This window comes from Phyllobates terribilis, unplaced genomic scaffold (genome assembly GCF_046119375.1).
Source record: "Phyllobates terribilis strain yellow unplaced genomic scaffold, ASM4611937v1 Scaffold_9__5_contigs__length_417890890, whole genome shotgun sequence".
Classification (NCBI taxonomy): domain Eukaryota; kingdom Metazoa; phylum Chordata; class Amphibia; order Anura; family Dendrobatidae; genus Phyllobates; species Phyllobates terribilis.
Genome location: NW_027362769.1, coordinates 373,144,734 through 373,170,761, shown reverse-complemented (window position 1 = coordinate 373,170,761; position 26,028 = coordinate 373,144,734). Strand labels below are relative to the sequence as shown.

The window sequence follows — 26,028 nt, the reverse complement described above, 5'->3', positions numbered from 1 at the left end:
CTCATCTCTTCTCCGCATTTCTGCCATTCCTCACATGTCCCGACCTCCTCTGGATTTTCTGCAGACAAAACCCTAACTTTAGATAGGAAACGGACGCCGACATGGCTGTGACCTTGGCCGTTTCCTGAGGACAGAAGGGCGCTGGGAACTGATCTGAGCTCAAAGACGCAAAGAACGAATCTTCCGGGATCTTTCTTACCATTTAAGGCTGTCACCACAGGGTCGCTCGGAGAGGAAGAAACAATAAAAAAGAAAAAACAAGAAAAACACATCTATAAAACAAGAAAGAAGTGGTGGGAAAAGGTAAAGATCCACATCATAAGACTCCGACTCTACAGAAAAAAAATTCCAAATAGCCGCAGTCACATTGTTGTACTTTTCGCTTCCTGTTTAGAGTCAAATACAAGTTCTGTTCCCGTGCAAAGGACATGTCAAAACCTCCATTACAGAGGCCGCGTCCCGGACACTAGCTGGAAATAACACAGCGAGACAAAAAAAAGGAAGAGGAAGTGGACCGTTTTCCCTTCCCTTATCTGGAAGTCAACCCACTTCACAGGTCTCCAAAAGACTTGGGCAGAGGTCATGTGATTAGTCTAAATTTTTACTGTGTACCAATTATTTAAAAAACCCACCCTCCTCTTTTTCTTTAGGGCTCCTAAATGCCAGGTAGTTTCATACAAAGTCATACCCGATCCTTTTGTTTCCCGCCGCCAGAGATAAGCTGCCGCCAGAGGTGAGTGCTAGTAGCTTACTCCTTTATCCACACTGAGCATTTATGTGGACGAGGGAGATCAGAAAGTGCCTTTTGGAAAATCTTTCTTAGTTTATAACTTTTTTTTTTTTTTTTTACAAGCTGTCCTGAGATTCTTTCCCATGATAGCATAATCCACTTAAACATCTTAATTTGACAATGAATCATTTGAGCAGCGGCGGAGCGGTAATCTATGTTCATTAATTGCTGCAAATATACTCAAACAGCGGAGAAGTTGAAAAAAAAACTGAAAAGGTGGCAGAGAAATAGGGGCCCACCCAAAATAACCCACAAAGAATAAAGGCGGCGCCTGTAAAAGCTGACAAAAAAAATAAAATAATTCCCGTATCTGACTACGACTACGGTCGAAATGGCGCAGAGGTTCTGTATTCCTATTCTGGTGGTTGCATTTGTGATCCTGAAATAGTGGATATTCATTACAGAGGGGGTATTTTGGGGATTTCTAATGTTATGCAAAAAGGTTAAAAAAAAAAAAAAAAAAGTTTTTAAACTTTCAGTATAAAAGATCTCTACTTGCTTTAAGTGAATGGAAACATTGGCACCAACTTTAAGGATATCCCATAAAATCTGTTCTTTTCCACGGACTGAAAAATGCCGCAAAATAGATTTTTCCAAATTGAGTTTTTCCGTTTTTAATGTTCCTAAAAGGACAAAGGAGACGGCCTACTTGGTCTAATGGAATGGAAATCAATGAATATAACATATTAACCAGTGCCGGAAAACGTCAGGACGGTCAGCGCCGGGGGAACGGATAAACACAGCCAAAAAATAAATGATCTATAGGCGGGTACACTCAGCTGCAACCTTTTTGGATGCAGGGGCATAATAGTGGGTCCATGTGAACCTTGCAGACTAGGGGGGCCTGTGGGCTATATAACAAATTCAGGACCATTAAAGACCAGTAATAATTGGGGGTTTGTTGAACATTTTGCATTGAGGCCCCTGTGCTTTAACTTAAAAAAAGGGGGCATAATTAATAATGAATTGGGGCCTAAGCGACCAACACGCAGATCCGGTGCTTATCGTATGCTAGAGACCTGGTTTACTTTCACAGCTGTTTTTTGTTACAATGTATCAGACGTGGGCTGCTGCACTGGGCATTTTACACTATAACAAGTTTCTATTGCTAGACAGCAAGCAGAAAACTGAAACACAGGATATGATGGAGGCTTGAGGTGCTGGCTTTACGGTGATTACGCTTCTATTACACAGGGCAAGGTTATTGCTACTCGACAATCATTTATTCGTGACTGCTTCATGCAGACAAACCTTAAAATTAACCCCTTAAAGGGGACCCTATCACTTGCCATTAATCTGTAATTTTTTTACCCGGTGTAAATGCCGCTGTTCTCCTGAATCTGGCGCAGTTTTCCTTTTGTTCCTGCGCCTCTCAGTTCCCGAGATATGGCCCCTTCTTACCTGTATGTAAAGTTAGCCTTATCAACTGGGTGTGGTGCTCAGCTCTTCGGGGGAAGTCTTTAACACCACGCCCACTTGAGTAGCAAGGCTAGATTTATATACAGGTAAAAAAGGACCATATCTCAGGAACTGAGAGGAGCAGGAACAAAAGAGAAACATCGCCGGATTCAGGAGAACAGCGGCATTTACACCAGGTTAAACAATCTTTACTAAAACATCTTTTTCTGAGGGTCATTAAAAGGCCTTTTTGTACAGCACTGCGTAGGTATCAAGTGCTGCCCAGCTGTTTTAATGGCAGCCAAAGCCGGGTCAAGAGTAAACTGCGGCACATTGGTGGAGGCTGCCAAAATACTTAACAAAAGCAGAAAACTTTAGCGCATAATGAGGACACAAAAAGCCTTGCACTTTAAGAGGTTACAGAGAACCCATCAGTAAGTTGCTAGAGCGCAGAATTCACTGCGACAGAATGGAGTGGAGGGGCAAAGGCTTAACTTCTATGGGGACCCAGCGGATCGGATGTCCATGGGTCAATAAGTTACCCTCAATCTTACTATATATACCAGGTACAAGCCCTTTAAATCTGATACAGGACACAGGATGACAGGAATGTGCTCGAGAGGACACGGCGTCCTGACGGTTGGGGCAAAGCATAGTGAGAGTCATAACAGAAGGAGGAATGCAGAACACCCCGCTAATGCAAACTGCACGTGGCAGAGCGGAAAACACCCAAAATATGCAAAGACAGAACCGACACAAAATAACCGGAAAAACTAAAAGGAGGGTTAAAAATAAAAAATCTGTACAAGTAAGCGATATCACTTCTGCTTTTCCACATATTAAAGAGGAAGAGGCGACAGAGCTGTGGCATGTTCACACCATGGCAGACATCAGCGTGGCAATAGCTGCTCTCCTCCGCCAGCGGAGAGGACGGGCGCGCACCTATGTGGGAATAAGGAAGCGGATCTGGCAAATATAGGGGCCAAAAGTTTCTTCTGATTATCTGAGGGGTACGGAAAACAAACAAAAAAAAATCTTCCTAGATAATGCCGACCTACAGTTACGAATAATACTGCCATACAGTGCCCACCAGGTTCTCCCCAGCACCCACACTGTAGAGTTATCTCGCCAGCTGCCAGAGTTAGCGCGAGGAATGAATGAACTAAGAACTTCGATCACGATGTCAGCCCCGCGCCGTGATCTCCAGAGGAATGTTGGCACGAGGTGGACAGTTTTCAGCGATGCCAGGAGAAAGTCGCCCAAGTGCATGAATCACCTTTTGTTTAGCAATTTTTATGGCGTTCCGTAAAAAAAAAAAAAAAAGGGCGCAGTGTGAACATAGCCCAACAACCAAGAAGCGACCATCCTATGCATGCATGGCTTATGCTACCCGCAAACGGGCCACAAACAGCACCTGCATCTCCTACGAGTACAGTCAGCTTATACTTTGGTTTTTGTTTCCTGCTTGAAACTTATTTCTTGTCTTGGGTTTTGTGTTTTTTTCACACTTGGGTTTTCTTCGCTGATCAAAAAAAAAAAAAAATAGCTTTTCTCACATCCCTTTTAAGAGTTTCTTTGATCATACTGGGAAAGTTTGGTGAACTGAAGAGGTTCTGAAACACGAGTGATGAAAAAGTCAGATCTGCTTAAAGGGGAACTCCATTTTCAGCACGCAAACTCGGATCAGATCTTGCGCCATTGGTGGATGGATCTGCTAATTTTTTACAATGGTTGGCGCCCATATAACGTTATCCAAGCTGCAGGACAGATCTCTGCCTCTTTCTTTCTCACTCTGCTTTTACCATCTCCATAGACTTCAATAGGCAACTGTAACCTGATCTCTCAGTGACCTCTCAGCTCGTTTTGTTTCTCGCAAGTCACATCTTTTTCAAAGTGAATGGTGAGTGTAGGATTGCAGGAGGAGAGGAGGTTCTTAAGTGGAGATAGTATCAGATATTTTACAGTCACTCTTACTCGTGAATACATCAGCGACCATATAATTTCCATATAGCTGCTCACCCAATTATTAAAGGGTTTAAGCCTATCTTCATACATGGCTATTGAAGGACAGAGCTGGTAAAAACAAGCACTTTTGCAATTTACAGCTTCTTAAAATTTGCAGCCGTTCTTGAGATATTAACACTTTTTCTTTTGTTTAACGCTCGTTGCCTAGCAGCGGTGGTCGGTCTCCAAGACAACGAGCTCTAAACAAAAAGGAAAAGTGTTCATATCTCAAGAACGGTTGAAAATTTTAATGCGCAGTAAATTAAAAAAAGGCTCGTTTTTACCGGCACTATCCGATAATATCCATTTAGAAAACAGGAAAATAACCCCTTTAAGTCAATCATTTCAATTCATAAATGTTTATTTTAAAAAAAAAAATGGCTCCCTTATATAAGCCACAGTTATGTCCTTGTCAAGGAAACTCATGATCTCACATGTTATTTCCTCTGGGCACATGGAAATGTCTTGAAGGCGGTGAGTAAACGCTCCCAGCGTGGTAGAGGTTAACAGGACAGAAGTTGTAATGTTTTTGTTTGGAGGAACCGGTGTTAGGAGGCACACCCGGGTCCGCGTACGTAATGTGCTTGCGATTCGGGCTCTGAGCCATCATTCCTATGATCGGGCCTGGAGGGACCTGCTAAATATAGCCGGTGGTTTCTACCCAGGCCGGCAATGAAGAGTCATTATTCACGGGCCGCGCTCTGTTGTAAGATCCCTGACGCTCCGTCAATACATACATACATCAGACAGAAAGGAAAAGCATCGGCGGCCCCGTGCCAAGAGAGGTGGGAACCCAAACACTGCCAGTCAATTCTTCCAGGTCATGGAGCGAAGACCTGACAGCAACTAAATAAACCGTCACCAGGAAACAAAGAATCCCCATTACATCAGACGGCAAATATCCCAGAACCTCGGCCTCTCCTTACAGAAATCACAGATTCAGCAATGAATAGAAAAAAAATACATGATTTATTCCAAAAACAGCGCCACACCTGTTCACAGGTAATGTGCGGCATTGCATCTCAATCTTATTAACTACAATGGAGAGGAGCTGCAATACCAGACACAGTCTATAAACAGGTGTGTGGAAGGCAGCCATCTTATTCTTACTCCGGACAAGCCCTATAATCATCCTGACTGTATTCAGTGCTGTGTCCTATAACCAATGAGGTGTGAAAGGAGCGGCGAAACCAGGAGTCACAGCACGAAGCGTAGGAAAGGCTCCGATCAATCATTAACCATCCTTCACCCGTCCCAGAATAGCCAAGACTAAGTGTACATAGTGACTATCAGCAGAATAGTGAGTGCAGCTCTGGAGTATAATACAGGATCAGTAACGTAATGTATGTACATAGTGACTGCACCAGCAGAATAGTGAGTGCAGCTCTGGAGTATAATACAGGATCAGTAATGTAATGTATGTACACAGTGACTGCACTAGCAGAATAGTGAGTGCAGCTCTGGGGTATAATACAAGATGTAACTCAGGATCAGTACAGGATCAGTAATGTAATGTATGTACACTGACTGCACCAGCAGAATAGTGAGTGCAGCTCTGGAGTATAATACAGCATGTAACTCAGGATCAGTAATGTAATGTATGTACACAGTGACTCCACCAGCAGAATAGTGAGTGCAGCTCTGGAGTATAATACAGCATGTAACTCAGGATCAGTAATGTAATGTATGTACACAGTGACTGCAGCAGCAGAATAGTGAGTGCAGCTCTGGAGCATAATACAGGATGTAACTCAGGATCAGTACAGGATCAGTAATGTAATGTATGTACACAGTGACTGCACCAGCAGAATAGTAAGTGCAGCTCTGGAGTATAATACAGGATGTAACTCAGGATCAGTAATGTAATGTATGTACACAGTGACCGCACCAGCAGAATAGTGAGTGCAGCTCTGGAGTATAATGCAGCATGTAACTCAGGATCAGTAATGTAATGTATGTACCCAGTGACTGCACCAGCAGAATAGTGAGTGCAGCTCTGGGCTATAATACAGGATATAACTCAGGATCAGTACAGGATCAGTAATGTAATGTATGTACACAGTGACTCCACCAGCAGAATAGTGAGTGCAGCTCTGGAGTATAATACAGAATGTAACTCAGGATTAGTAATTTAATGTATGTACACAGTGACTGCACCAGCAGAATAGTGAGTGCAGCTCTGGAGTATAATACAGGATGTAACTCAGGATCAGTAATGTAATGTATGTACACAGTGACTGCACCAGCAGAATAGTGAGTGCAGCTCTGGAGTATAATGCAGGATGCAACTCAGGATCAGTAATGTAATGTATGTACACAGTGACTGCACCAGCAGAATAGTGAGTGCAGCTCTGGAATATAATACAGGATATAACTCAGGATCAGTACAGGATCAGTAATGTAATGTATGTACACAGTGACTCCACCAGCAGAATAGTGAGTGCAGCTCTGGAGTATAATACAGCATGTAACTCAGGATCAGTAATGTAATGTATGTACACAGTGACTGCACCAGCAGAATAGTGAGTGTAGCTCTGGGCTATAATACAGGATATAACTCAGGATCAGTAATGTAATGTATGTACACAGTGACTACACCAGCAGAATAGTAAGTGCAGCTCTGGAGTATAATACAGGATATAACTCCGGATCAGTAATGTAATGTATGTACACAGTGACTGCACCAGCAGAATAGTGAGTGCAGCTCGGGGGTATAATACAGGATATAACTCAGGATCAGTACAGGATCGGTAATGTAATGTATGTACACAGTGACTGCACCAGCAGAATAGTGAGTGCAGCTCTGGAGTATAATACAGGATATAACTCAGGATCAGTACAGGATCAGTAATGTAATGTATGTACACAGTGACTCCACCAGCAGAATAGTGAGTGCAGCTCTGGAGTATAATACAGCATGTAACTCAGGATCAGTAATGTACTGTATGTACACAGTGACTGCACCAGCAGAATAGTGAGTGCAGCTCTGGGGTATAATACAGGATGTACCTCAGGATCAGTATAGGATCTGCAATGTAATGTATGTACATAGTGACTGCACCGGCAGAATAGCGAGTGCAGCTCTGGAGTATAATACAGGATGTAACTCAGGATCAGTAATGTAATGTATGTACACAGTGACTGCACCAGCAGAATAGTGAGTGCAGCTCTGGAGTATAACTCAGGATCAGTAATGTAATGTATGTACACAGTGACTGCACCAGCAGAATAGTGAGTGCAGCTCTGGAGTATAATACAGGATGTAACTCAGGATCAGTACAGGATCAGTAATGTAATGTATGTATACAGTGACTGCACCAGCAGAATAGTGAGTGCAGCTCCGGAGTATAATACAGGATGTAACTCAGGATCAGTAATTTATGTACACAGTGACTGCACCAGCAGAATAGTGAGTGCAGCTCTAGAGTAATAGGTTTTAATTATTTACAAACTTCAGTATTGTATGTGCCAAATGAGTTGGTACATGGAAACAAGCAGAAGACAGGAGGGACACATCACAGAAGAGGGCGACAACCTCTCCGCTCCCCTAGGGGTTGTCACCAAGGTTTCCCATATTCTTGAAAGGCGAGGCCTCCATAAGACCGGATTCATGTAGAGAGACAGTCAGGTGTAAGGGGCTCAGATGGGCCTTTCTATTGCACCCAGCACAATACCTGCCGGACATCACACAATTGCCTCGGCATCCAGAAGACCCTGTATTTTACCTAACGGCCCCCAGAAGACCGGGCATCACATTAATGTCCACCTGAGGCTATGGGTAATGGATCATTAGGACATATAATTTGCTGCCAAACACAATCACCCCCATCATTTCATCTTCTACGTTCTGATATCGGATATCTGTTTAATGAGCGCTTTTCTCCTGTCGGCGCGGCGCACTGTACAGCCCCCCCGCACAGAGCCACCGGACGCTCCCAGGAAAATGGCTTAATAGCTGCAAGATCGATTTATCCTACAAACGGCGAGCGAAAGACGGACAGACATGGAGCTTTCATGGAACGCTGCGGTGACCGCAGGGAGCGCTCATTATATCCATCATGTCTGGGATATAGGAATTACTGGAAGAATTAAAGGGGAACACACACTATCCAATCCTACAGACAATATTAAGGTTCACCTTTGGGTTGGTTCCATATGTCCGTGAAAAATGTACCGCGCTCATATCGCAATACCCGGCCCGACCTATCACGAGAATATGAGGCCGGGTATCGCGATTGGCCCTCTTGACCGCGGTCCTTTCTCAGGACGATGGGGGTCCCACTACAATTATTTCTACAGAAATTTATCAATATGGTAAATGGCCGTCCATGAAACAAATAGAAGGGCTGGATCCAACAGAACTGTCTATAAAGTGGGACCCCTCTATATGGGGCATATAGAAGGGGGCTGTTATAGAGAGACGACCCCTAAAGTGTCAAGACCTCATATCTTCCCTTTAAACGCAAGACAGACATTAGGATTTGCAACACGGCTCCTGGAATGTGTCTGATGTGGTTGATAACAGGGAACAATAGAGGACATTTAAAAGTACAGTAAAGTTAGGCAAGATAGATAAGGCGGGGTAAATGTGCCGCCGGTCAGAGGACATGCAAAACGCCCTTCAGTTAGCATAGTTTACACAGCCTGAAAATCAGGGGAATGCGCTGCCGAGAAGGTGCATGCGCTGCACAGGGTGCGAACGGTGTATCTGACCTCATGGGGCATTAAACAAGCAACAATCGACTTGTACAACACATAGCTGATCAGTGCTCGTCTACGGGCTGAAATTGGGTCTTCAAGGGGTTGTCTCATCTTCTACACTGGGTAAAATATCAAAGTACTCATAAATAACAACCAACTATACAATATACTTTTCATTAAAAATCCCCTCCGTTCTCTAGAAAGGAGTGATTAGTTTATTTTATGGTTTACTGCACGTTGCCTAGGTTACCAGCCACCGCTGCAGTCTGTCAGAGGTTGCAAGTTTCCTAGGCAAGGAGTGCACTGTCAATCAGCTCTAGCTTGACTCCTCCCACCCAGACCAGCAAGCAGGAAGCAGAGAGGAAGAGGAGCGGTGCGCTCCTGAGAACACAATGAGAAGACCCCTTGTAAAAGGGGCGTTCTGGCCTCAATAGGGAGTTAATCTGGGACCGGTGACGTCACATCTACCCGTACCTGTGGTGACCGCCAGTTATCTTGTACATGTCCCTTTCACAATAGCAGGAGCGCAATATTTGCAGACCTGCAAGTGTTAGAAGATGAAACATCAGCGGCCTCACTCATCCTCACAGGTGAGCTGGACTATCCCTTTAAGACTAGTGAATCCTAATACTACACTATATATGGCAGCTAGTGGGCCAGAAGTTGTGTCTTCACCATGTAGAGAGTCAAGTTCTGCTATTCGGACAGGTGTGGAGAATGGAAGGAAACTAGGTTAGAGCACTAGCCCTAACATGCCAGTCATTGCATTTAAAGGGCATTTGTCCCCCTAACTTCCCAACCCCTCTCATCAAACTACAAAAATCTGCGATTCCTGGGATGTAATTCTTATCTCTGAACTCCTTTCCACTACCCCACAGTAAACCAAACTCCCTGCCGGACTCCTAAGCAGCAGGACTCCTAGATGCCTCATTAGCATACCGAGCACCTACGATTAACGAGTTCCAGGAATCACATCCCCGGAGCCCATCTTCTTCCGTTGCCCACACATTATGGAAGCGCAGAGACTTTTTTCATGGTGGCATTTTCTTTTTAAACCAATTTCTTAAAAATGAAAAACAAAGATGAAAATGACTCACGTGAGAGAAAGAAGACTTCTGGTAAAGCCGAGCAAATATAACCCAGTGCCAGATCTGGCAATGCCCAAGGCCCACGGGTTACTGCCGGCAATCAGAAGAATGCAAAATAGCTGATTGCAGCAAGAGAAAGGAGATCTGCAGTAAAGTCAAGAGCAGAGTTATGAAAGGTGACCGGTGAGGATCGGGGCAGAGAGCGAAGGAGGCGCACGAGGATCACTGGGTGCAGAGAATTATTTGGTGAAATTCTGGGGAATTTATTACAGTCTCTCTGCCATAAAAGTTTTCACAGATTGCATAGATAGCACCAGCAGAATAGTGAGTGCAGCTCTGGGGTATAATACAGGATGTAACTCAGGATCAGTACAGGAGCAGTAATGTAATGTATGTACACAGTGACTGCACCAGCAGAATAGTGAGTACAGCTCTGGAGTATAATACAGGATGTAACTCAGGATCAGTAATGTATTTGTACACACTTCCATGTACTCTATTTCTAATGGTAACCCGTACCATTGTGCACACTGTGGCCATTTTCCAGGTTATAACTTTGCACTTTTCAGACATTTCCTGATCTAGACAGAAGGAATTATTATAGAGGGAAGCAGGATATTCGCGCACTGACTGTCCAAACAGACTCAGAGCAGATAACACAGAGACGCCTCGACAGGAGCTATTATTACTGAACGCCAGAGACACATCATCTACCACATTAATAATTCACGGCTGTAGATGAAATACCTAATAGACTGCGGCCGGACTTTCACTGTGGTAATATAAAAGCACAATGCACAATCCTGTTCGGGCCGCAGTGACGGAGGGCGATGAATATACTTATATACTGACAGACTAGGTTATGGTCAGGCCTTTGTTCACCTCATTTCACATCCTATGGAGCAACATAATTTATATAAGTCGAGATAATTTTGAACATTTTTTAAATTACTTGTACTCCGGAGCTGCACTCACAATTCTGCAGATGGAGTTACTTTGTACAGTGCCTAGAGTAAAGCTGCGTTTTCTCAGAATACTCCGGCCTTATGTATCACTGCAGTACATGATCATTAATATACCGAGACCCCGGGACTCATCCCCCCAGATAGCGGCACCACAGGGCTGCAAAGTCACGTCGGACTAATCACAGTCATTGTGCGGCTTAACTGGAAATCTGATGATAATTACAGGAATCGTTAGGTTTTAATTGCTGTCATTTTATGATGAGCTGCTCTGAACTAAACACCATAAAGTTAATTAGCCAAATACACAACTCCGGGAACAAACAGGACGTTAGACATTTATACAAAAACTAAGTACACCGGCCTCCTGGGTTAGATCCAGCCCTGGCCTGTTCTTTCCCTTTCCTAGATTTTCCAAAATTTTAAGGCTCAGAGCTACTCAATGCAAAATAAAGGGCCACAGCAACCTGTGCTGCAGGTTTGGCATCAAGGACCTTGAGGGTCCCACAATCATTGGGTGTCTCGATGATTAATAGGAAACACTTTTGTTTTCCAGGTGGCATAAAGAAACTAAGCTGTAACCAGCTGCTGGCTTAGGTTCAGCCCTTAGGTTCCCAGATTTTACAAAATTTTAAGGTTCAGAGGCGCAGAACGCAAAATAAAGGGCCACATGCAACCTGTGCTGCAGGTTTGGCATCAAGGACCTTGAGGGTCCCACAATCATTGAGGATTAATAAGAAACACTGTAGTTTCCCGATGGTACAAAGAAACTATGTTGTAACAAGCTGGGTATTATCTGTCGGTATTTTACATTTTTTTCTAAGTATAACAGTTGAAAATGAAGAACAAGGAAATGAAAAAAGATCAGATTGTGTAAACTTCCTTTTCGGGTTTCCTCAGCCCCTTTTAGGACAGCTCAGACGCTGGAGATAGATCCAGGAAAGTCCTCAGTAATTCTGTCCCTGGGAGGAGAAGTGATATAATACTCCAGTAAGTAAGTGACGACTTATTATAGACGGATCATTACATACAATAATAGAGAGAAGAGATGGCAGAGCAATAAATAGTCCTGTAGGGCAAAACTGGCCTCTGCGTCCTGGATTTAGGGTCATGTTCAGCTGCTTTTCAATATTTTGGCAAAAGGATATCATCTATCCATTGCAGATAGTCAGCCGAAGAGGATGCGCTCTACCACTCCTTGGTCGGAGTGCCACCGCTCTTCATACCACAATACGCCCTTTACAATACTTGGGGGGGGCAAAGGGACAGAGCTGAGCAAAGTGACTATATAAAGGGTTTTTTGCTCATCCTCTTTTATTACAATACTGGGGTGAGATTTTTCTTAAAAATGGGAGGTGGAAAAAAAAAAAAAAACTGCCCCTGATGGATGTATAATATACATTTCCCTGGGGGTCCTGGGTGGTGCGACCAGTTCCCCGCCTTCACATGAAGGTGGGCTCCAAATATTTATATGACAACACGACTAAGTCACATTAATACCTGGCCGAGCCAGGCCCAAGCTCCTGGACTAGTAAAGAACAACTAGTAAAAAGAAAAAAGGAAAAAAAAAAAGAAAGAAAAAAGGAAAAAAAAAAGAAAGAAAAAAGGAAAAAAAAAAGAAAGAAAGAAGAGAAAAAAAAGAAAGAAAGAAGAGAAAAAAAAGAAAGAAGAGAAAAAAAAGAAAGAAGAGAAAGAAGAGAAAGAAAGAAGAGAAAGAAGAGAAAGAAAGAAGAGAAAGAAAGAAAGAAAGAAGAGAAAGAAAGAAAGAAGAGAAAGAAAGAAGAGAAAGAAAGAAAGAAAGAAGAGAAAGAAAGAAGAGAAAGAAAGAAAGAAGAGAAAGAAAGAAAGAAGAGAAAGAAAGAAAGAAGAGAAAGAAAGAAGAGAAAGAAAGAAGAGAAAGAAAGAAAGAAGAGAAAGAAAGAAGAGAAAGAAAGAAGAGAAAGAAAGAAAGAAGAGAAAGAAAGAAGAGAAAGAAAGAAGAGAAAGAAAGAAGAGAAAGAAAGAAGAGAAAGAAAGAAGAGAAAGAAAGAAGAGAAAGAAAGAAGAGAAAGAAAGAAAGAAGAGAAAGAAAGAAGAGAAAGAAGAGAAAGAAAGAAGAGAAAGAAGAGAAAGAAAGAAGAGAAAGAAGAGAAAGAAGAGAAAGAAGAGAAAGAAGAGAAAGAAAGAAGAGAAAGAAAGAAGAGAAAGAAAGAAGAGAAAGAAAGAAAGAAGAGAAAGAAAGAAAGAAGAGAAAGAAAGAAAGAAAGAAGAGAAAGAAAGAAGAGAAAGAAGAGAAAGAAAGAAGAGAAAGAAGAGAAAGAAAGAAGAGAAAGAAAGAAGAGAAAGAAAGAAGAGAAAGAAAGAAGAGAAAGAAAGAAAGAAAGAAGAGAAAGAAAGAAAGAAAGAAAGAAAGAAGAGAAAGAAAGAAAGAAGAGAAAGAAAGAAAGAAGAGAAAGAAAGAAAGAAGAGAAAGAAAGAAAGAAGAGAAAGAAAGAAAGAAGAGAAAGAAAGAAGAGAAAGAAAGAAAGAAGAGAAAGAAAGAAGAGAAAGAAAGAAGAGAAAGAAAGAAAGAAGAGAAAGAAAGAAGAGAAAGAAAGAAGAGAAAGAAAGAAGAGAAAGAAAGAAGAGAAAGAAAGAAGAGAAAGAAAGAAGAGAAAGAAAGAAGAGAAAGAAAGAAAGAAGAGAAAGAAAGAAGAGAAAGAAGAGAAAGAAAGAAGAGAAAGAAGAGAAAGAAAGAAGAGAAAGAAGAGAAAGAAGAGAAAGAAGAGAAAGAAGAGAAAGAAAGAAGAGAAAGAAAGAAGAGAAAGAAAGAAGAGAAAGAAAGAAAGAAGAGAAAGAAAGAAAGAAGAGAAAGAAAGAAAGAAAGAAGAGAAAGAAAGAAGAGAAAGAAGAGAAAGAAAGAAGAGAAAGAAGAGAAAGAAAGAAGAGAAAGAAGAGAAAGAAAGAAGAGAAAGAAAGAAGAGAAAGAAAGAAAGAAAGAAAGAAGAGAAAGAAAGAAAGAAAGAAAGAAAGAAGAGAAAGAAAGAAAGAAGAGAAAGAAAGAAAGAAGAGAAAGAAAGAAAGAAGAGAAAGAAAGAAAGAAGAGAAAGAAAGAAAGAAGAGAAAGAAAGAAAGAAGAGAAAGAAAGAAAGAAGAGAAAGAAAGAAGAGAAAATAGAAAGAAAGAAAAAAGAGAAAGAAAAAAAGTCCAGGACTGGAACATGGAAAATACATTAGGCGCAGGAACACCATAAAGCCTAATAAGGCAGCGCTCTTCTGCTCTGGATCTCCATAGGGAAAAATGGGGTTTCCAAGGACACAGGAGAGCCGGATACCGCCATATGGTTCACATTATAGGCAGCGACTGTCGATTTCACAGGAAAGGAAATGCAGCCGTATAGTATTAATAGCGCAAAAGAGAAAAGTGTAATGTATATACAACTGCAGGAGAAAAGGAAAAACTCTGGCCGGGATGAGAAACGCGTGCAGCTCGATGGTGCAGACATTCCACATCTGCAGTGAATAGACGCCAGCAGCTTTCCAGGCCAAACGTATCCAATGGCCACCATTTTCCCGACAGCGGCCATAGTGCCTCCTTTTGGGCTTTTTCAGCCGGATATCAGTGGGTAAAAAAATATATATTTTTTTGCAGTGTAGAAAAGCCTAGTAAACAGCATTATTCCATACAGTGGCACCATGTAAGAAAGCAAAACGCGTGGTGTACTTTTTTTTCATCATAGGAGTATATGGGCAATGTATGCCGTTGGTCAATAGGATTTCCAGATGTAAACTTCAAAGCTGTTAATGCAGCCTTACGGGGGGCCTCTGGGGCCTTTCACTTCTGCATCAGGAGTGTGGAGGATGTAGTGTCGCCGTCAGCAGGTATTGTGCACTTATACATGCATTGCGTCACTTGGTGCTTGATAAGGACAGCAGCGTGCGCAAAACGCGACAGCGACACAACGTCATCAGCGCCTCCTAATGACAGGTGGATGATACCAGCCAGCAGGCATCTGGTGACAACGTCGTCAGCGCCTCCCGACAGGCACCGGAGAACCACTTAAAAGTCTGAGCTGAAAACCAACAGTAAGAGATGTCATCCTGTTAAAGGAGCCATCTAGCAGGAAGGATCCCTTTAATTACCATTCAAATACTAAAATAGAGATCTAGAGCCGGATTTGGGTCTCACTTTTCCCAGCACCGGGAGGGAAGAGACATCAGCTGCCTGTGGTGGAACCAGCTGACGCAGTTCACACCTGCATTCGCGGCCCAGTGTGAAACCAGCCGAGAAGGAGCAGACGGAGGATAGGGAAAATTCAGCCTCACCCCCTCCTTGCAAGATACAGAACCACTCTAAGTGATTTCTTGCCTTATTATTTTTTTTGTTACTTCATTTTTGTAAATAAAAAAATAATTTGACAGGAAGGGGATAAAGTTTATTTCAGAAGAGACAGCTGGACTGGAAAGGGGGGGCAGGGTACCGGCACAAGGTCGGCCAATAAAAGACTTTTTCACGGGATTTATGACGCCCTTTTACCATCACAGTTATTTTTATAACCCATGAACACAAGACTGCTTCACATGCTCCTTCTGCAATCAACGGCTGCAGCTGGGACTTGATGTATGACATGTCTGATGTGGGCAGAAAGGACAAGCAGTGTGGGGCACTACAAGCCTCAGCATGCCTGTCATGAAGGACGCCCAGGGCAGCAAGCGACGGAAGCTGCACAGATGAGACACCAGGGAACAATTTTCGTTTATGGGGATGAAACTTCTGTATTTCGGCTCGCTGGACCACTTAACGCTCTGGAGGCAACAGCGCAGTTTGCTCCTCTTTCACTGGCAGTCCCATACACAATGGATGGAGTGGAAAGGTGCACATGCGGCTACTACTGAATTCCAACAGAGCAATTTCCGTGCCCAATAAATGGGATCGGTAACCAGCAATATTTGGAATAACCCTTGACCTCACCTCACCCAGCCATTTTAAACATCTATGGAGCCGTCCCTTTGTCACAGGGTCACCCGGCTACAAAACAAGGCGTAGCCCCGCTCTCTGCTCCCTACACAAGCTCCCGATTTATGGCAGCCTAAAATAAAAAAGGTAAAACTGGCCATAAGCATCAGAGAGAAGTCAGCCAAACACCATTTACCCTGTCTCCCCCATTCAGAGGAACGTTAGTTTATGGGCGACCTCCTGACTGTCCCCCGACACACGTTACATGGTAAGAAAATGCTGCCAGAATCCATGTGTATCTGCCAACTTTTGTCTGATGTGTTTGGGACCAGTCAGGTCACATTTTCCAGCTTTGACCCTCTTCCTGGTAACAATGCACATTACTCATCGCACCAGTGGTCCTTTCCTTGTTGCTCAATTCTTAATTAAGTGAAAAAATTTGAAAAATGCAGGTTTTGCTTTTTTTTCTTATTTTCACAAGTCCTGGGCCATAAATCACACTAAACAACATAAGGAACGGCCTCCCTCTTCCTTGAGGAGCTTTCTTTTCCTGACTTTCACACACACATCTCGCAGATTCGGCAGAGGCAAAGAGCGGCCGGCAGAGGCAAAGAGAAAAGAAACAAAATCGTTCTTTACTCACCCTGCCCGGGTGCATCACTGGGTCTCTTCCGCTGCACCAGTGGGGGTCTGTTATTGTCTGCAGCGCCTACATCACATCAACAACGCTGCAGTCTGTGAGCTCAATAACTTTACCTAAGTAGATGAAGCGGATTGGCTGCAGTGCTGTTGAGGTGACGCCAGAACTGCAATGACACTGGAAGCAAAGGCGGAGACCCAGCGCTGGACCTGGGGAAAGCAAGTAAAGCAATTTTGCTTTCGATTTTTTAAATAAACCGCAGCCGAGAGACAGGAGTTTTCTGAAACTGAAAAATTATTTCGAAAACATGGAGAAAACAGTTGAGAAGTGAAGCAGAATTTCGCACACGGCCATATTTCCTCATCCACAGGGCTCGGTCACACAGCTTATGGCGGCAGGTCCAGATCAGACCTTGGTCTCCTAAGCCGAACTGGAGGAGAAAGTTCACAGAGTGAGACCCACTTGGGCCAGGACCTGCAGCAATCGTGTGAATAAGCCATAATGAAAGGTGGAGGCCGCGGTCATTGCCTCATTATGGAAGACTTACTATTCAAATTGAGCTAGAATTGGATTTTAGACACCTTATGCCTCTCATTTGACAAGTAGGAGTGGCTTAAAATGTGAAATATTGAGTTGAAATTTGACTAACTGGTGCTGACCTGCAACACCAGGCAAATTAGCATGAATGGCGCTGTCTTTTGGAAAATAGAAATACCTTATTTTCCAACCCTAAACGAGCCCCCCTTGTCTAGGAGAGTGGAGCCCCCCTTTAAACAAGAATTGTGCATCTGGTTAACAGTAAATCAATGGTTATGACTTCCCCAGACTACAACTGAACATTCCTGCTCAGCAGATCCCTTGTAAGATTTCCAAAAAGTCTGGATTCATACCCCGACCCACAGCCGAAAAACCGCGGTTGTGTTTTGTGCCTGGAATCCTGTAAGTTTCACTGCTCATCCCCTCCGCTCCGTCATTAAACATGACGTGCGGCCCCCTCAGCTGGAGAAAATATTTCAGTCATGTTACTTGGCTGATACAAACCAGCTGGAGAAGAAAAGAAGAAAAAAAGGAGTTTGTCTAAAAAAAACAAACAAACACATAAGACAACTATTAAAAGTGCAATTACTTTGCTAGAATAGCCTGCTACATAATATTCTACAAAAGGGTAAGTAGGTGGTAACAGAAACAGCTATTTAGGAAACTTAGAACTGGGTGAGGAACAGCCAAGATCTGCAACAAAGGTGAGGTTGTGGAAGACCGTTTCAGGTCACAGATCGGACACCAAGGCAAGACTGAGAACAGAAACAAGACACAAGGAAGTCATACTGCATCAGCAAGGTGCCTCCCAGGCAAAGATTTCACAGCAGACTGGAGTTTCAAGATGTGCTGTCCAGGCTTTTTTTGAAGAAGCACTAAGAAATGGGCAATGCTGAGGACCGAAGACGCAGCGGTCAGACAAGGAATCTTAGTGCAGTAGATGAAAGACACTTTATGATTATTTCTCTTCGAAATTGGACGATTTCCAGCAGTAGAATCAGCTCAGAACTGGCGGCAAGAAGTGGGACCCAGCAGCATCTATCTTCCATTTGGAGAAGTCTGGCCAGAAGTGGTCCTCATGGAAGCATTGTGGCCAAAAAGCCCTGACCTACATGGAAACAAGGCCAAGTGACTCAACTATGCACAAAAACATAGGAAATGGGGTGCAAAAAATTGTCATTAAGAACAAGGAGTCCTGGACGTGACGATCCGACCCTCACTGAGCCCTGGTCTCACATCATCCAGTCTGTCTGGGATCACATGAAGACACAGAAGGATCCGAACAAGCCTCATACACAGAAGATCTGGGGGCAGTTCTCCAAGATGTTTGGAACAATCTCCTGCCGAGATCCTTCAAGAATTGTGTACAAGTGACGAGAAGAAGTGATGGAGGTGACGGGCGGCCACTGAATATTGATGGGATTTAGATTTCTGTTCATTCACTTTGCATTTTCTTAATTACTAAAAATAAACTATTAACATTTCTATTTGAGAAAGAATTTTTACTTATTTGCATTTTTCCTGAATAAAACTTTTGCATAGTACATATATTAGTACACAAGATCCAGAATTGTAAGACAGATGCGGTGTGGGCAATGAGCGCCCTGGTCCGGGCCACCACACACTCTCTTTGGCTACTTTCGGTCGCTGCCGCTTGCCTGTACATTTACTGGTTACTGTTTAAGCAGAAATTCTCCTTGAGTCAGCGCTTTCCCAAAACAGCAACAAACAGGCCGGCCGAGCTTATTTGTGCATTAAAGAGCCCTATTGTGTCAGGGCAGAAAAATGCAGGACGGACCTCAGGATTCTGTGACAAAGCGCTTTTCTAAAGCCACAAGCCAGAAAAACAGAGGTCATGTGCGATGTATCTGCCATAGAGAAGCAACGCTGGGGACTAGTGTACAACACGTTAATCATTGCCGCTGTATGACTGTACGAGTCAGAATAGAGAGGGTTAATCTGCATGAAAAGCTCAGTAACACTGTAAATAAATTACTGATCCTGAGTTACATCCTGTGTTATACTCCAGAGCTGCACTCACTATTCTGCTGGTGCAGTCACTGTGTACATACATTACATTACTGATCCTGAGTTACATCCTGTATTATACTCCAGAGCTGCACTCACTATTCTGCCGGTGCAGTCACTATGTACATACATTACATTACTGATCCTGAGTTACATCCTGTATTATACCCCAGAGCTGCACTCACTATTCTGCTGGTGCAGTCACTGGGTACATACATTACATTACTGATCCTGAGTTACATCCTGTATTATACTCCAGAGCTGCACTCACTATTCTGCTGGTGCAGTCACTGTGTACATACATTACATTTCTGATCCTGAGTTACATCCTGTGTTATACTCCAGAGCTGCACTCACTATTCTGCTGGTGCAGTCACTGTGTACATACATTACATTACTGATCCTGAGTTACATCCTGTATTATACTCCAGAGCTGCACTCACTATTCTGCTGGTGCAGTCACTGTGTACATACATTACATTACTGATCCTGAGTTACATCCTGTATTATACCCCAGAGCTGCACTCACTATTCTGCTGGTGCAGTCACTGGGTACATACATTACATTACTGATCCTGAGTTACATCCTGTATTATACTCCAGAGCTGCACTCACTATTCTGCTGGTGCAGTCACTGTGTACATACATTACATTTCTGATCCTGAGTTACATCCTGTGTTATACTCCAGAGCTGCACTCACTATTCTGCTGGTGCAGTCACTGTGTACATACATTACATTACTGATCCTGAGTTACATCCTGTATTATACTCCAGAGCTGCACTCACTATTCTGCTGGTGCAGTCACTGTGTACATACATTACATTACTGATCCTGAGTTACATCCTGTATTATACTCCAGAGCTGCACTCACTATTCTGCTGGTGCAGTCACTGTGTACATACATTACATTACTGATCCTGAGCTACATCCTGTATTATACTCCAGAGCTGCACTCACTATTCTGCTGGTGCAGTCACTGTGTACATACATTAAATTACTGATCCTGAGTTACATCCTGTATTATACTCCAGAGCTGCACTCACTATTCTGCTGGTGCAGTCACTGTGTACATACATTACATTACTGATCCTGAGTTACATCTGTATTATCCTCCAGAGCTGCACTCACTACACAGAGGATGAATATACAGCCCCCCTTATCTCACGTAATGACTTCATTCTATGATGTCACACTGTGACGCACCCCCAGCTGTGTGCTCACAGCCTTACAGATCCCCTAATCTGCTCCGCATTAGATGATGACTTCAGGAGCTTCTCCAAGTCCAACGCCAGAGAAGGATTTTGTGCTATTAGATGACAGATGAGATATTCTGGGTTTGACGCGTTTCCCCGTTGAGCGAGTTTTGATTTGATGATTTCTCACATCGTTCCAGCATTAGTCAGAAAAAATGCAGAATCCCGACTTAGAGGAGCTACGATGTCCGTCACGGTCCCCAGCACTGGCCGTCACTAAACCCTAATAACTCCAGAACCTCATTATAGGGCTCAGGTCACATGTAGTCCGATTGCATTTGCTTTTGCCGCAATTTGCACATAATTGACTCACTTTTGCCCCTTTTTGTTAAGAAAACAAAAAAACTTAATAGGGTCTTGAGAATAGATTCGCTCTACTTTCAATGTAATACCAGACACAGGCTGCAGACAAGAGGGGCGCCATTTCTGCCAAGAAACCAGACCAATTTTCCCTGTTCATATCGTTATCATGGCTTCCGTTTAGCACATGGACAACACTGATAAGGTTCGTCAGGTTTGGTCTTTTTGGACATCCCGGCGCGCCTCCGACACAAATGTCATCACAGATTCTTCGCATTACACCAAGTAGGTGACAAAATGCTGATCCCAACGTGTCCTCCTGCTTTTACCCTAGCAGTAAGTGTTCAGTTTCCCTGCAGCGCCCCCACAGGAGACATTAAGCATTGCATTGAAATTAATAGGATTTTCTGTGTAATGCAGGACTCTAGGAAAGCAAGATGGCAGCCCATGATCATTTCTGTTTTAGGATCTTTTCTACCCCATATTCGGTATCACCTCTAACTCCCAAGGACACATAACAAGCCAGCAGCCACATGTTTTATGGCTAGTCTGCCCTTCAGGGATCCTCTGACGCAGCGGCGATCCCATGTGCCGGCCACATTAAGAGTGAAACGCGAGAGGGGAAGTGCAAGGAACGGAAACAGACATCAGACATGAAAGCTTGCACGATACCCTGTAAGGCACCCCTATAGTTTGCAGAATCAAAACTTTTGCAACTTTTTTGTGTCAATCATTTTCATGATCTGATTGCTGCCAGAATAAGAACAACCATTCCTAATGTCATTACAAGTGGAGGATCAGATGCAGCGCCGCTGGGGGGGGGGGACATCGGTCCTCTGGATGTGAACAAGAAGGTTTCCAATCACTGAAAGCAAGCACAGATCCTGCATTAATAGGATCACTTCCTCCCGACCGCGCTGTTTGGCATCCGGCGACTTGCATGTGTTCTCACATTGTGTGACAAGTCTGCTGACGGGAGACTGCGCGGTTATACTTAGCAGACACAGCCCTTCTCCACTTTCTCGGGAGCGCCATGATTACCGACTGATCCACAAAATTCTCTCTGAAATTAAAGGGGTTATCCAGCGCTGATCACTTCCACAATAGGATACCCATAACCTGCCGACCGTGCATAGCTCACGGAACATAAGTGTATGGGCTCATTCACACGTCAGTTTTTTCTCGTACGAGCGCTATCCATGGTTTTCATGGATGCCACTGGTACCTATGATGTTCTATGCACATGTCCAATTTTTTTCCTGAGTGATGTGCGGCAAAAAAAAAAAAAAAAAAAAAATCAGAGACATGTCCTATTTTGATCTGAAGGGCCGGATCAAAATCAGCAATGCAAGACTGAGGGTCCGTGAAGAAAATCTGACTGCACTCGGATGATGTCTCAGTGTTGGTTCAATTTTCACGGACTATCAGAAAGGAGAAGGTGGAGAAACTTGTTTTATCTCTCCACCTCCGAACAAACTCCGAACAAACTCCGAACAAACTCCGAACAAACTCCGAACAAACTCCGAACAAACTCCGAACAAACTCCGAACAAACTCCGAACAAACTCCGAACAAACTCCGAACAAACTCCGAACAAACTCATCAGCCATGTCAGTAATCTGTGACTGCTGGATGGGGGCCTCAAATTATTTCGGCAGCCCATCTAATGGGTATGGAGCTGACCTACTGGCAAGTGTTAGGGGGGAGAAAGGGCATATTGGATTTCAGCATGCCCAACCCTTTCATCTTGTGAAATAACCCACCACCAGAGGCGTCTTGCGGCTGCTTATTCCCCTCGTCTGAGCATGCATGGTTAAGGGGAACATATAGATGTTAGTCAAACACTCAAATGTGTATCGCCACATTTAAAGGGGTGTTCAAGTCAAATGCATTTTCACGAATACTAGTGCTAGATTAGTGGGGGTCCCAGCAATCCCCAGACAACTAGAAGCCATATGGCAAACTCCAACGCTCGTCTCTTGAGTGCTTAGCGCTCGGATCCCTCATATCCAGCATTTATCAGCCAAAAATGCTCGGAGGATCAGACTGATGCCGGATTATGAGAATTATACCAATCACAGGGTTTTAAATATGCTTTTAATAAAAAAAACAAAACTCTTCCCCAATACGTCAGGACTTGCTGACGATGGGCCCATACACATCACCGGAGCAAATGTACCAGAAAAGACGTATGAGAGACGCCTAGAAAATTATTAATGGGGAAGGAATTTTAAGTATCCTGGTGATGGCAGCGTCATCTGGGTGCAGACAGGGTTAATATGAGCAGCCGCCCTTAGTTATATATACTATATGGCCCGGCCGGCAGGGTGCATTACATTCAGGCACTTCCTAAAGAAAGCTGACAGTCCACGGCCCAATATATCCCAACCCACACAAATTCCACCCGGGCCGAGCTAAAGAGATCGCTTCCAAGGCATCTGCAAACCCCTGATTTAGGGATTTTATAGGCAGGTAGAGGTTCACAGGGGTCCGACAAGACCACTGGACCAGGGACCTGCTTAATTCTAACCCCTACAAATCACATGATGCAAGGAAGTGAAAAGTGGAATCCCCCTTTAAGGCGATGGCTCAGCTTTCACCGTCTTGTCCATTTTTAGTAAATTCCTGCATTTATCATAAAGTATCAATTCCACAAGCTCTTTCCTAAGTCCTCTGTGTTCTGCTGCTCCTCCTGGAAACGTGCAAATAAAACATTTTTCTTCCTGTTACACGGTCCCGTCAGTGCTGACCGCAACCGACTGCGCAAGAACAAGTCCCTGTGATACGGGGACCGATAACGCCCAACTGTCACATATATAGGGGAACCAAACACTGAAGAACATGCGGGAAAAAATCCCAGAAACTGTAACATTATGGGAAATACAAGAGCAGCCGTCAAAGAGACTGATACAATTGTGTCCGCAGCCGCCACTCAGGGCCGATACATTGTAGCCAGCGAGCAGGGCAGCACCCGGGCCGCTCACACCGCGGTATCGCCTGCACCAGGACAGACACCGACTGACACCTCCCAAACAGCCCCACCACGTATCCCCCAAGAGAGGCAGGAAGGGGGACACACCCCCAATATGGCCCCATTGTAAAATAATGTCGACCGCACATTCGCACCGAACCGCACAATGTCACCAGGGAAGGGTCGTAAATGCCAGAAAGTGACTGAGAATAATGCAGTAGAGACCCCCGGTCCGCCCCAACATACTGCCACGACCACTGACACACCGCAGTCGCCCCAACATGCAGCCATGACCGCTGCCACACTGCAGTCGCCCCAACATGCTGCCACGACCGTTGGCACCATAACCGCTGTCACACCACAATCGCCCCAACCGCTGCCCCACCACAGCCGCCATTACCGCTGCTGCATCAGTCGCCCCAACATGTTGCCCTGACCGCTGCCCCACCGCAGCCGGCCCAGTGTACCCGCCATGTCCGCCGCACGCCAGTCCTCCCCCACGCCACCCCTCCCAGTGCTGCCGCACGCCAGTCCTCCCAGTGCTGCCGCACGCCAGTCCTCCCAGTGCTGCCGCACGCCAGTCCTCCCAGTGCTGCCGCTCCCGCACGCCAATCCTCCCAGTGCTGCCGCTCCCGCACGCCAATCCTCCCAGTGTTGCCGCTCCCGCACGCCAATCCTCCCAGTGTTGCCGCTCCCGCACGCCAATCCTCCCAGTGTTGCCGCTCCCGCACGCCAATCCTCCCAGTGTTGCCGCTCCCGCACGCCAATCCTCCCAGTGTTGCAGCTCCCGCACGCCAATCCTCCCAGTGTTGCCGCTCCCGCACGCCAATCCTCCCAGTGCTGCCGCCACCACCGCTGCCACACACCAGTCCTCCCAGTGCTGCCGCCACCACCGCTGCCACACACCAGTCCTCCCAGTGCTGCCGCCACCACCGCTACCACACACCAGTCCTCCCAGTGCTGCCGCCACCACCGCTGCCACACACCAGTCCTCCCAGTGCTGCCGCCACCACCGCTGCCACACACCAGTCCTCCCAGTGCTGCCGCCACCACCGCTGCCACACACCAGTCCTCCCAGTGCTGCCGCCACCACCGCTGCCACACACCAGTCCTCCCAGTGCTGCCGCCACCACCGCTGCCACACACCAGTCCTCCCAGTGCTGCCGCCACCACCGCTGCCACACACCAGTCCTCCCAGTGCTGCCGCCACCACCGCTGCCACACACCAGTCCTCCCAGTGCTGCCGCCACCACCGCTGCCACACACCAGTCCTCCCAGTGCTGCCGCCACCACCGCTGCCACACACCAGTCCTCCCAGTGCTGCCGCCACCACCGCTGCCACACACCAGTCCTCCCAGTGCTGCCGCCACCACCGCTGCCACACACCAGTCCTCCCAGTGCTGCCGCCACCACCGCTGCCACACACCAGTCCTCCCAGTGCTGCCGCTGCTACAGAAACAACTTGTGTTGGGTATAAATAAGTTGTGAAATGGCGCAAGGAAACGTCCCACATGTTGTCTGTGACAACCGCCAGCGACTAAGGTTACTATGGTAACAGGGGGCACAGACCCCCACCATGTATACAGGGCAAAGCCCCTGTGGCCCCCGGGGCCCGGCCTGCTCACCTCCCCACGGTCTGGTTGGCCAGCTGCCTCATGCGGTTGAACTGTTTCTTCATGGCTCCTCCGCTGTCGTCCTCGTCCCACAGAAAACAAGTGACTTCCCGGAGCTCGGACTAATCCATAGGGGCCGGTAATGCGGGAAGAGCCCGGGAGGCCCCGACACAGCGCGCACAGCCCGGGCTCCGACTGCAGAGAGGCGCCGCCCCGCACACACGGCGCCCCCGCCCGGTGCCGCCTCCGCCCGGTGCCGCCTCCTCCCCAGAGCCCTCCTCCTCTCCGGCTGAGACTACTACCCCCATCATGTCTGTTACACACCGCTGCTGCTGCTGCTCGCCCCAAGAGCTGACACTCCGCCCTCACCCCTGACTCTTCTTCTTGGACCCATGTCTTTCTCATTCTCCCCCTCCCCCATCAGGGCTGTTTTTTCCCCCAGTTTTGCCTCTCACCATTTCACCATATAATGTAAAAAATTCCAAATAAAACAGTAAAAAAACAATAAAATCTCCACCATTGTATTTTTGGGTTTTATTCTTACACCGTTCACAGCAGGGTAAAGCGACCGGACGGCGATTCTCCAGGTCCGCACGACTGCGGCGACACCAAACTCCTACAGGGATTTAACTAAAAAAAGATTCAGAACTTTTGTAAAAAATAAAAACTTTTTTTGTCGCCGTAACTTTATTATTTTTAGATCAAAGGATCTGATTGAGGGCGCGTCTTATCCGCGCTGACCTGGCGGTTTTATCCAGGCCCTCTTGGGTTATGTCCAACGTTTTCATCGCTTTTTATGGCATTTTTTATGAGAACCGTCTTTCCGGT

The 26,028-nt window shown here is 45.3% G+C and overlaps 1 protein-coding gene across 4 annotated transcripts in view; it reads right to left on the bottom strand.

Moving 5' to 3' along the window:
* Window positions 1–25,451, bottom strand: part of ARHGAP17 (Rho GTPase activating protein 17) — an 87,336-nt gene extending 61,885 nt beyond the window's left edge. For all 4 annotated transcript variants that reach the window (XM_073648336.1, XM_073648337.1, XM_073648334.1 and 1 more), the window contains exon 1: window positions 25,213–25,451. In XM_073648336.1, the coding sequence (XP_073504437.1) occupies window positions 25,213–25,265 (53 nt within the window). In that variant the 5' untranslated portion in view covers window positions 25,266–25,451. The remainder of the gene's footprint in view (window positions 1–25,212) is intronic.
* Window positions 25,452–26,028: the final 577 nt, after the last annotated feature.